The 12,507-nt window shown below is 30.1% G+C and overlaps 2 protein-coding genes across 2 annotated transcripts; one reads left to right on the top strand and one right to left on the bottom strand.

Annotated features, from left to right (window-relative positions):
- Positions 1-3,611: 3,611 nt before the first annotated feature.
- On the top strand, positions 3,612-5,876 carry LOC125813320 (25.3 kDa vesicle transport protein). Its single transcript, XM_049492814.1, has 5 exons — positions 3,612-3,842; positions 4,714-4,874; positions 5,201-5,344; positions 5,436-5,503; positions 5,597-5,876. Exons 1-5 carry the CDS (start codon positions 3,652-3,654, stop codon positions 5,690-5,692), a joined length of 660 nt encoding a protein of 219 aa, XP_049348771.1. The 5' UTR covers positions 3,612-3,651; the 3' UTR covers positions 5,693-5,876.
- Positions 5,877-6,193: 317 nt separating this feature from the next.
- On the bottom strand, positions 6,194-8,803 carry LOC125813347 (transcription factor LAF1-like). Its single transcript, XM_049492847.1, has 3 exons — positions 8,635-8,803; positions 7,182-7,311; positions 6,194-6,758 (listed from the first exon to the last, which is right to left on the bottom strand). Exons 1-3 carry the CDS (start codon positions 8,771-8,773, stop codon positions 6,194-6,196), a joined length of 834 nt encoding a protein of 277 aa, XP_049348804.1. The 5' UTR covers positions 8,774-8,803.
- Positions 8,804-12,507: the final 3,704 nt, after the last annotated feature.

Raw genomic sequence — 12,507 nt, forward strand, 5'->3', positions numbered from 1 at the left:
TCATATACAATTGAGTCGAGTTAAAACATTTGTATTTGTATAATTTGTATTTGTATAAAGTGAGAGAGAAAGACAAAAGAGAACTGGATATGGAAAATTATTGTATTTGTATAATTATTAGTGTATAGGGCGGAGATATGTATTTGTATATCCAGTCTCTCTCGCTTTATACAAACCTAAACAAAAATTATACATTTATGTTTGTATAATTTGTGTTTGTATAAAGTGAGAGAGATATTGACATAAGAGAATAGAGAGAGAGACAGGACAGGGAGAGGAGAGAGGTGAGAGAGATGACTGAAAAAGAGGAGAGAGACGAGCGAGATTCCAGAGAGAGGCGAGCGAGATTCCAGAGAGAGAAGAAGAGAGGAGAGAGACGAGAGAGATGAGTGTAATTATAGCTAGAAGTAAGTTACGGATTGTAATTAATGTAAAGTATAGCTATATTAGCTAATTAACTATTACATGTTTGCTTAATCGTGAATTTTCCCTACAAGCTTGGCCTCCCAATAATGCTCCTGTCAAGTGTCAAGCCCACCATGGCCCAAAAGTGGCGACGCGTTACACGGGCCCCAACTCTTTTTGATTTGGATTAAGGGGATTAATTTGTAAAACAAATTTGCACTTATAATGTTGGAAAATTATATATAATAGCAAACTATTAAGGATTAATTACAGAAATCCCACATTTTAGTTTACTTATTACCATTATCCCCTATAAGTTTTACAAATCTCCAAAATCCCTCATTTTCACGCATCAGATTAATGTACCAGCGCATCAGATTAGTGTATCTCGCGCATTAGATTAGTGTATCATGTATAAAATGTACATCAGATTAGTGTGTCATGTATAAAATGTAATATATCTTACTTAACGATTAATGTATCTCGCGCATCAGATTAATGTATCAGCGCTTATATTATTGCATCCGTTTGAGGGATTTCTGTAATTATAAACTTTTAAGGGATAGATTGTAATTTTGCCTTAAAAGTATGTGATTTCTGTAATTTGCCCAAATATTAATTCAAATTAAATGACATATTTGATTTAATTGTACCAATAGCAAACTGTTGCTATTTCGCCTCTCTCCCTGGTGAATCTCGCTCGCCACTCTCGGCAGTCTCTCCCTCGCCTCTCTCGCTTTTATACAAACACAAATGTATAAAATGCGTTTGTTTTTGTATAAAGCGAGAGAAAATTGTATATATACATATATTTTCGTTTTCCTCTCTCTCCTCTCCCAGATCTCGCTCACCACTCTCACTCGCCTCTCTCACTTTATACAAACACAAATGTATACATTGTGTTTGTGTTTGTATATGTATAAAGCGAGAGAAAATTGTATATACAATACAAATGCATATATTTTCGTCCTATACACTTATTATTATACAAATACGATCTTCCCCTGCCCAGATTTCTTGTTTTTCACTCTTTCTCGCTTTATACAAACACATATTATACAATTAATTCTTTTGTATATGTATACCGAAACTGATTATACAATTGCTTCTTTTGTATATATGTATAGCGAAATTGCTTCTTTTGTATATATGTATAGCGAAATACAGGGGCGGATCTATTAAGTCCCGTGGGGGTGCCACGCCACCCACGAGTTTCGACGGAAACACTATTTATATAGGTATATATATGCACCATATGTATAAATAATAAACATGCCACCCAGTGAACAAAAGTGATCTCTGGTGCCAGTGGTAGGCGATTAGATTTTTGTGTCTAAGTTCGCGGGATCAAACCCCACTAACAGATTTTTGTTTTGATTTTTTTTTCAACTGCAGGCTGCCTTTTTTGTTTTTTTTTTTGAACTACAGGCAACATTTCTTTACTACAAGGCACATTCTCTTTTGTATTTTTTGAATTTTTTTTACTTGTTAACTTATTATTATTAAGTATTAATCAATAATTATTTTTTAACTAATTTAATTTAACTTTTGGACTTTTCTTTTATTTGATTAAACGTAAAGAAATTTTTTTTCTCTTCACCATTGAAACCCTCGTTGTTCCTTTAAACTTTTCAACAACAAAAATCTGTCATTAATCAAAGCTTCAGCCTTCAGCCTTCAGTCTTCAGTCCGTCGCCCAAATCCTTCTCACCCATCCGTCCATAAGACGAATAATTCTATCTGAATCTAAAGTTGATTTAATCTGAGTCTTCTGGGCATTAGAGGCTAATCCAAAATTTGAAGATTTCGGTGCATCAATACTATCTTAATTTAGGTAGTTAGCGAAACTTTTACTACAATTAACGGATAATGTAGTATTTGCTTGGTCACTAATGACTCAAATATGAGCTCTAAGCTAAACTTAAAATAAAAAAATAATGAAATAGGCTTCTAGGTAGATTTAAATTGTATTCTCGCGAGTGGTTCCTCTGGCTTGTACCAACTACACAAGGGCACCCCTACGCTTCTTATAGGTGCATTGTTGATTATACGTTTCTCAAGCACATTTTTTCGAAGTTAACGGGTGCACCCCTATCAAATCATGTGGGTCCGCCTCTGCTTGGCACCCAGTGACTCGAAATCCTAGATCCGCCTCTGGCGAAATATACATATTAATAGTCATAGCAAACATAAAGTTTGTTATTGAGAGCAATTATGCAAATTATAGATATAATATACAAATATGATTTTTGTGTTTGCTATATGTGAAAGTTGCTCTATAATGTAAGTGCAAATACGAAGAAAGATCATTTAACTATTAATTATTTATTATTTAAAAAATATATATTTATTTTTATTTTAAATAAAAATAAAATGGAGAAAATAATAAATTGTCATGGTTTTACCTCGGTCAACTATAATTTTCTTAGAGTTGAAGGCGTGGTGGCAAATTTTCTTCTCAAGTCCATAAAGGAAAAAAAAAGAGAGTAGAAAAGTAATGGATAAACTGTTCACCATAATAAATTAAATCAACTTAATATTTTAAAACTTAAGTATTTCAAAATTATATATAAAAATATATATTATATAGTATAAATTATAATTATAATTGGAGCTAAACTAAATAAAGCGACTATATTTCATTTTGTTCCTTTTGGATCCTCCTAAAACTTTTTGGCCACCCTAGCTAGGGATTTGTTTAGCCTTTTTTCCCCTTAACCGCGTGTACACAACTTTTGATCTTAAAATGTTTGTTGAAATGATTTATAATTACATAAATATCTATGACTTAATATAATAAATCACAAGTTTTAAATAATTTTTTTTTTTTTTTGTATTTGATCAAATTATATCATATAAATTGAGACGGAGAGTACTGCATTTCGTTTTGTTCCTTTTGGATCATTGTAAACTTTTTGGCCACCCTAGCTAGGGACTTGTTTAGGCTCTTTTTCCTTAACCGCGTGTACACAACTTTTGATCACAACAAAGAATAACTTCACTCCCAAGTTCTTTTTTCCCTTCAATATTCTTAGTCTCATTTCCTTCCTCCTTCACCCCATTTACTCCTTATAAAACCCATAAGTCATTAATTATGTTGACCATATTAATTGCCAAAAACCACCTACAATTCTCTCACAAATATATCACAAATCAAAGCCAAAGAAAAAAGATAAAAAGACTAACAAGAAAAGAGAAAGAAAAAGGAGAACTTTCTAGTAGTATTTTGTTACTATTAATTAAGGGATGGTGAAAGTGACAATTATAGGGAGGGTAAGTGATGGGATGCCCTTAGCACAAGGTCCAAGATTACATGAAGAGAATAATGATGTTTTAACAACTTACAAGAAACAAGCTGAGTTCATTCTCAAGGAAATTTCTTTACAAGCCTTGCCATCTTCCAAGATGACCATTCTTGTAGATCACCATAGCTTCAAGTATTCTTTTCTTTCATCTACTTTTAATTACATCTCATTTTGCATGTTTTTTTAGTTTCTTGCCTGGTGTCCAGTATCTACCTTAAGAGAACCAATTAAATTTGGATTTATTTGTGTCTGAAAGTTCCATATTAGGAGGTAAAATGTCATATTCAGGATTCAATTCTAAGACCTCTGGTTAGGGATGAAATCAATCCTACCAAGATTAATATGGCTTTCTTTAATGGTCTATCAAGATTCAAGAATGTGACTTTCCTTTATTTAGTTCTTTTACAAACACTTTCACTTTAGCAATAACAGTAAGTAAATTGGTATATACTAACATTCCAGGGGTATTCAAGATTTAATTTATAAAAGTAATTCTTGACCTATATCCGCAGTAGTATTTTGTATGCACAGTATATTATACAACGAAAGGATATTCAATTGACCATCTTAGTCAACCTTATACCTCATGAGGGTCTTGACTCATCGATAGAAGTAGACAAGTAGTGCATGATATGATGTGTGAATTAGATGGATAGTAGAGGGCCGATCCCTTATACATTCTATTGTGCAAGATTTGACACCTGAGCCTAACTTGAACCCTAAAAGCTCCTTCTTGAGGCAAGGAACAATTGCCCAAATCCATCTAAGCAGACCGTTGGACCATTCCCCAAATGATGTGGGATCTAACCCACTCTAACACCTATTTAGAATCATGCACCAACAGGCCTGAAGATTTCTCAGTTATCAGAAATTATAATATCATTTCTCTGTTACTTTTAGTTCTTCAGTTTATTTGTCACCTTTTGCTTTAGCTATGTTGTAGTTTTACATTCCACAATTAGCTCTTTACAATTGTGTCCTTATTTTGCTACTTCATATTTAGCTACATGGTTGCAAATGGGATTTGTTACCTGATGTTGTGCGAGTCGTCGTACCCAAGAAAGCTTGCATTCCATTATCTACAAGATTTGCAGCAGGAGTTTGAAAGATTAGATAGCAGTCTTGTTGACAGAATAACAAAACCATATACCTTCATCAAACTTGGTAATATACAAAATGCTCATCATAGTTTAGTACTCCCTCCGTTTCAATTAAGTTTGTCTAACTTTCCTTTCTAGTCTATTTGACTAGATTAAAAGACATTTTGGTTCATCCTACATATCGTTTGTTTAAAAAGTCTCCTTTACTTTCTTAAACTCCGTACTGAATCAAAACCAGACAAACAAATTAACGGAGGGAGTATTTATAGTAGCTGCATTAGTTTAACTACAGAGTATTCCTCTGTTTTAAGCCTAAAGTTTAGGCAATAAGTTGGTCTATGTTTACTTACATCTATTGTTCCTTTTTGCATGTTTGGCTTTGTTTTACAGATAATATCATTGGCAACATTAGGAAGCAATATGTGGATACAAGAACACAAGCAAATTTATCTAAACTAAATGCTCATCGTCAAAAGGAATTAGATATCGCAACAGAGGAATTGTCACTAATAACAGAGAGAAGGCGAAGAGTAGGTAAGCTTGTCATATGGTTACACTAAAATTCTGTTTCATTTAACTTGAATTATATCATATGATTCATTCGATTATTACAAAATGTTCGTAGAAATGATGGAACGAATGATGGAAGCTCACATAAGTACTTCTCCAGTCTGGGAGTCTAAAAGGCTTGAGGTATGTGGTAATAACATTGATCAATGATAATTAATCTTGTTATATTTGACACAACTAAACAAAAAGGTTCTAATTTTACTCGTTGGCATCCAGATCATCGCGCTGAAATGGACACCGATTACAATCCTTCTTGTTGTTGCTTCTGTTCTTCTATGGACCGGCTTAATCCTCCAAGATGATTTTCGATAATGGTGAACTGAACTTTGTACTTTCTAAAGCCATAGTCAAGAAAGTGGACATAAGCAACTAACAAATTGTTCATACTGTTATTATTGGGATTTGATGCCTCATTCATATGTGTCCAGTAGATCAATCGATCACTTAATGTATTGATTCTTAAATTGTTAACTTATTAGACTACTTGGCACTTGTAGCACCTTGTGCAAAACATCATCTGTGAAATCAATAAAAACTATGTTACTCTTCCAAATATATATCGTCCAGCTTGTTTGATCGTCATTCTGTTATCCAGTTTCTTTATGTTAAGTGCTCAACATGGAACAATCGTCAAGTTTGCAATGTAAATCTCAGTTTATTATTACAGATGGAATGAATTAGCTTTGTACACCATGAAATACAAGAAAAGGAGAAGGCATCTACAGTAAAAATGCGCGTTAACAGGTAACCAAACAGTATGGTTACTACTTTATTACCTCTTCTATTTTGTATAAAATTCTAAAAGAGAACTCATCATAAGAACATCACATCGTCGTTAATGTTGAATTCCCCTGACATAAATTCCTCAAATCCGTTACCAGAAATGGTATCCTCAAACTTGAGTTGTGGTGAGAAAATATCATTGTGAACCTCTTGATTTACGCCATTCCCATAGCTACTACCATCGTTGTTCATCGGTAAACTATGCATGAATATGTCATGTAACTCTGCATTATTATACCCAAAGTTACTCTTGGAAGGTTCAAAACTCCCTGAGTTTTGAAAATCTTGTCCATTAAATTGATCCAACGAAAGCCATTCCGCGAATAATACTTTAGGTAAGTTACTCTTTTGAGTCTCTCTTGGATAAACAGATTGATCTGAATCTGCTAATGATCCTTCTATATGTTCAAATGAATCCAAACTTGAATTCTGTGGAGTCAATTTCTTTAAAGAAGGTGAAGAATCTGTTTTCCCAGACTTAGTGTGCCCTTCATTTTCTGCCATTTTGGACACTCTTTTCTTTAAATACGAGTGCCAGTGATTCTTTATCTCGTTATCTGTTCTTCCAGGCAAGTGTTGTGCAATCTGAGACCACCTATTAGTACAAAACTTTAGTAATCAGATGTAACGTTATCAATATGTATAAGTTAAATCGACAATAAAATGTCATGTTACATGTTTATTAGAAAAAGTCTGCCGACTATTGTAACAATATTTGTTAAATGGGCAGCCTAGTAGGTGATTTTTTATTGAATAGTAGTATTATTTTGATGTCAACACCATATAACAGTACGATATTTCTAATTTAAAATGGTGTTAGATAGTCAAAGTTGACTACTACCTCTTCGAATTCCAGAAGAGTAATTAGACATTATGGTCGATTTGTTGAAAATATACTAATTACACATTAATATGACCTGATAGTGTAAAAAAAAAAAAACTTATCATGTGTGATTTCTGACACGTTAAACTTTAAAATAAAATGATTGATAACGCAAAATTGAAACAGTTTTCTTACTTGTTGCCAAACATGGCATGAAGAGTCAAGATTGTGTTTTCCTCTTCTAAGCTAAATGCCCCTCTTTTTAAGCCTGGCCTTAAGTAATTAATCCACCTTAATCTACAACTCTTTCCATTTCTTTGCAAGCCTGTAAAAATGACAGTAAACTATATATTATTAACAAGAATAAAATTGATGTCAACGATTATACTTGTCTTTCTCTATGTGTTAGTATTGAATTTTTCATTTCAATTATAAACAAAAATTTGTATGGTTTGTTGACTTACTGTTATTGTTCCTAAAATTTATTCCCAAGTAGTGCGCCAAATATAACGAAAATACGCCTCAGCCAATGAACTTGTAGAAGTTCTTTTTTTTTTTAATGTATTATTACAGACTTTCAAATGTTTTACTCATTAAAGAAAAGGGACAACTTTTTTATTCTTTTACATAAGTACACTCGTCAACTAGACAATCGTACGTATATGTTTGGGCAATTTGATCCCAGCTGGAATATTGAAGTCATCCAAATAGTAAAAGATCAAAAATCATTATTTTTTCATTGAAAATTTTCATGGCTATTTCCATATATATTTTCATTGAATTGGTGAGAAAAGAAAAAATAGTAGTGTTTTCATACATAAAATTTAGAAGGTTTCCCAATATTTCAAAAATCTGTTTCTCACTGTTTGTTTTTTCAATGAATTGATTTGATGAAAAATGAATGAAAAAGTCATATTTTATACTCCTTCCGTCCCTATTTAGTTGTCCATATTTCCTCTTTTAGTTGTCCCTATTTCGTTGTCCATTTTGACAAATCAAGAAAGGACAATAATTTTTTTCCTATTATACCCTTATTTAAAGTGAAAAGTTGTCATAAATAAAGTAAATAAACTTATGAACTTTCCAGCATTAATTAGTTATCTTGAGTGAATTTATTTTGGAAGTAAATTATACTATAAGGGTGAAATTGTAACTTCACTATGTTAATTATTATTGCCTTAATCTGTGTGTCATTTCTAAAGTGGACAACTAAATAGGGACAGAGGGAGTAGTATAAATTTTTCATTAATAATTTACGGTGAATAAAAATCTCGGTTTTATGAATAGACAAAAAGGATTAACAATATTAACCATGTTAATTATTGGTGTATATAGTTACTCCCAACATTAATTAATGCTCATCACCAATCCTCAAAAGCATGATATATAGTGGTTGTCATTGACAAGGATGTAATACAACTAGCTTGCTTATTTCCAGATTAAACTATATGATAAAAGTAAAAATATATGTGTATATAAGTTAAATTCTTCTAACGTTCGACCGCTTAAACTAGGACATTTGAATTTGGTAAAGATAGAAAACTAAATATATGTCTATCTACTAAGAAAATTATAAGATATAATTACACTACTTGAATTAGAGATGAAGAAAGATTATAGTATTAGTTAATCAATTAATTAAACTAACCAGCATTAATGGGAACAGAGCTCCAACAGCCATGACCATGCTTAATGATGTAATTTTTGAGCCTATCATCTTCATCAGGGGACCATAATCCCTTCTTGTGCTTTTGCTTTGGCTTCTCAGCTGCCAATTTGCACCCCATTATTAATTAACTATCAAACTAATTGAGGATTAATGTGACTAATGTTTAAGAAAGAACACAAAGATTATATGGTAATGACTTTTGTCTGTGTGTAGAGAGAAAGAGAGAGGAGACAAGGAAGACTTGATGTTGAGGTTAGCCGACCTTGTATTTAAAGGAAGGATTAGTTGACACCAAATTCTACTAATTATGTTTAATCAAAACAAACTAGTTAATGAAATTTTTTTAAAAAGAGACTATTTCACTATTACAAAACAAATAAAGGATTGTGCGGCAATTATTTAGTGACGATAATATGATTGCTACTATAGTTTATATAGCAGCAATAATATAATTAATATTTTATATAGATATTACTAAAGGCTTTAGCAATTTCGGATGTAGTCTCTGTTTGATATTGTTGTTGAGAGGCTAAACGTGTTTTTTTATTTAAAACATTCTTTTTCTTTTTTTTTGAAAAAATAAGTGTTTGACAAATCCTTAAAATTGTTTTTAAATTGAAGTCGAAACAATTGTTGGGAAGAAGAGAAGCTAACAATTGTTGCTTCTTAAAAAAAGCAGAAACAATAATTATTAAGACCAAAATATCTCTTCAATATATACATATTTATCAATACATCCCTTATTAATTAATTAGCATATCTCATAAGCTTGATTATGTTTTATTCAAGAATTTATTTTTATATAATATTTTTTTAAAATTTTATGTTTATATATTATTATTTCATATTTATATATTATTTTACGTTTTATTTTACCGAATTAGAAACAAAGGTAACAACAATATTTTTGTAGGATTAAATATATTAATGACTATATTTATTTTTGTGGTGAATTTTTGTATATAGTAGTTTAATTTGTGGAATTATTTTTAAATTTATTTTACTTAATATTTTTAATTATATTTAAATCATCATGTTAATATTATATTAATATTTTATTTATTTATTTATTTATTTATGTATGTATGTATGTATAATATCGATTTATATTTTAATTAATTTTTTTGTAATAGATGTTTAAAATAGTTTCCTCTATAAAATAATCTTAATATTAAGTGTACATTGATACTTACTATTTTTCGTAATTTGACTCTCAGAAGCATTTTTAAAAAAGATTAGTCAAACACACCATTTGTTTAGCAAAATCATTTTTCAAATGAATTAGCCAAACACAAATAATTTTCTTAAAAACACTTTTTAAAAAAGTCATTTAAAAAAAGTACTTCTAAAAATAAACAATTTTTAACAAAAACGTCAAACAAATTCATGATAATATTACCTTAGTTGCTTCTAAATATTTTTGCTAGGTCTATTTGTATGATCGCTAGCCCCATATATATGCAATAATTCCTCAACAAAAGGAAAGTGTGAGTGAAAAATGAAATAAAGTACAATTACCATCATCTAGCTAATTGACTTATATATATTGTAATTGTATAATCAATAGAATAATTGTCCATCTCAAAGAATTTTGAGAAGCTAGGCTAGCTAGCTAGCACTAATAGAGACAAATGAGTCATTAGCTACAGTGAATCTTGTGTCATTTATCATGCTTAAACCTACTTGACAGACACCAATAACGGTTTCTTAATTATGTTCTCACTTAATTATAAGATTTACTCAAAACACTTTATTCAATCACCACATTATTTATATGTTAATAGATATGTATTTGAGTATATGCCAAAATATTAATGTGGTGAAAGAAGAAAGGATGTCCTGATCCACCGACAAGTTAATTAAGATTTTCTGTTAAATATTATTGGAAAAATAAAGTTAAATATTATAACTATGTAACGACTAATTAAGGACCTTAATATCATCATGTGCGTGTATAATCAAACCCAAATCTAAAATTTCTAAAATATGAGTACACCACTAGAAATAAAGAAGGAGAAAATATATTAGATCATGCCAACAGATAATATTAGAGCAACTTTCACATATAGCAAACATAAAAATCATATTTGTATATTATAGCTATAGTTTGCATAATTGCGCTCCATAGCAAATTTTATGTTTGCTATGGAGCTTTTGATTTGTATAATTCGCTACAAACATCTAATTTTATACAAATTATTCAGTTTTGTATAAATTCATTTACACATTGTAATTTGTATAATAAGATCTATATTTGTATAATTATAAGAGTATTAGGACGAAAATGTATGTATTTGTATTTGTATTTGTATATACGCTTTTTTCTCGCTTTATACAAACACAAACGTATTTTATACATTTTATACCGAAATGTATAAAATGGCTAATTGTATATCGAAAATGGCTAATTGTATACCGAATCAGATGACAAAAAAAGGAGATGTTTGCTGCGAATTACAATTAAAATAAAGTATGACTATATCATTTAATTTGAATTAATAATTTGTTATTTCATACAATTTTCCCATAATATTATACTAATTTTAAAATATATATACATAAACATCTAGTTTTAGAAAGAGAACAAAGTCAAGATGTCCCATTTTTAACATATGCATCCATCGTTGAGTGTATTAAACTGTGCTTTAATTGTTAAATAGTAAGTTCTTCTCAGATATTTTGGAGTTCAATTACATTAAGAACCATAAGAATAAAATTTAGGAGCCCACCAATTTGTTCTGTGACAATTTTAATATTGTCGGTGAAAATATTTTATACTTTATTAATTATATAGGTTCTACTCAAATAGTTAGTGCAATTTTAGGAATTTTTTTGTTCTCGAAATTTTCCCAACTACTTTCCTCTTTTCTCTACGTTGCCTCTTCATGGTTCACAACTTGAAGAAAAATTCAACCAAACCATTTATAACCTAATCTCATTTCTAAATAATTTTGATGATCCAATGAAGTTTCCTCAACTTCAAAAGTCTAACTAAATGGAAATAGCATATGGAAGTTTTTTTTTTTTCTCATCTGGTGTCTGAAGTTCACATTAAGAGAAGGATTGCGCTCCCAACTGGCATAAGGAAGTTTGTTACTCCCTCATTTCATTTAACTTGCCCCATATGTCTAAAATAGATTGTTTTAATTTTTTTCGTCCATTTTAATAAATCAAGAGAATTTTTTTTTACTATACTTAATATTAAATAACTATATAAAATAATAGTAGTCAAATTTTGAATTTCGAAACATCATTAATAAAATTAGTTTAATAAAACAGACCTCTTATTAAAGTTTTTTTAAAGAAGAGTGTTAAGTCAACATGAGACAAATAATATAAAACAGATCGGAATATTTCCTTGCCGACAAGAAATCCTAGCTAGTCAATATCCTAAATTATTAGAGAAAAATTCAAAATATTTACAGTTGTGTATTACTTGTTGAAGTGAACAAACAACAATGATTTGTTAATCATTTTTTAATTTTAACACCCCCCCCCCCTATGTTCTAGAACAACAAATTAAAGTAGATAAACCTTAACTAATTTATTCAGAATTAACTATTAAGCCTTTGACAGGTTCTAATTAATAATTCTGTAAATGGTTAAAATAAAAAAATCTAAATTTTGCGTGGTTTTCATTATTGCAAATATTAAGATAGACTAAAGTCCAAATTTTAATACTAACCCTTGTTATAAAATAAATTTTAAAACCTTAAAAAGTTAGTGTAATAGTTAGAAACCTAATAAAAAATAGTAGAAACCAATCACGTTCATGTCAATATACTTTCATATTCAGCCATGAAGAATAAATCATAACTTAAAATGCCTATAAAAATCCATATAAAATTTTTA

The sequence above is a fragment of the Solanum verrucosum genome, unplaced genomic scaffold (genome assembly GCF_900185275.1).
Source record: "Solanum verrucosum unplaced genomic scaffold, falcon-dt-bn FXZP01000189.1, whole genome shotgun sequence".
Classification (NCBI taxonomy): domain Eukaryota; kingdom Viridiplantae; phylum Streptophyta; class Magnoliopsida; order Solanales; family Solanaceae; genus Solanum; species Solanum verrucosum.

What these genes read in the sequence shown, in the direction of transcription:
- LOC125813320 (XM_049492814.1), top strand. Translation starts at nt 3,652, where the DNA reads ATGGTGAAAGTGACAATTATAGGGAGGGTAAGTGATGGGATGCCCTTA. An exon ending in ATATACCTTCATCAAACTTG is followed by an intron (nt 4,875 to 5,200) that starts GTAATATACAAA and finishes TTTGTTTTACAG; the next exon opens with ATAATATCATTGGCAACATT. An exon ending in GGGAGTCTAAAAGGCTTGAG is followed by an intron (nt 5,504 to 5,596) that starts GTATGTGGTAAT and finishes GTTGGCATCCAG; the next exon opens with ATCATCGCGCTGAAATGGAC.
- LOC125813347 (XM_049492847.1), bottom strand. Translation starts at nt 8,773, where the DNA reads ATGGGGTGCAAATTGGCAGCTGAGAAGCCAAAGCAAAAGCACAAGAAG. An exon ending in CTCTGTTCCCATTAATGCTG is followed by an intron (nt 7,312 to 8,634) that starts GTTAGTTTAATT and finishes TCATTTTTACAG; the next exon opens with GCTTGCAAAGAAATGGAAAG. An exon ending in CATGCCATGTTTGGCAACAA is followed by an intron (nt 6,759 to 7,181) that starts GTAAGAAAACTG and finishes TTGTACTAATAG; the next exon opens with GTGGTCTCAGATTGCACAAC.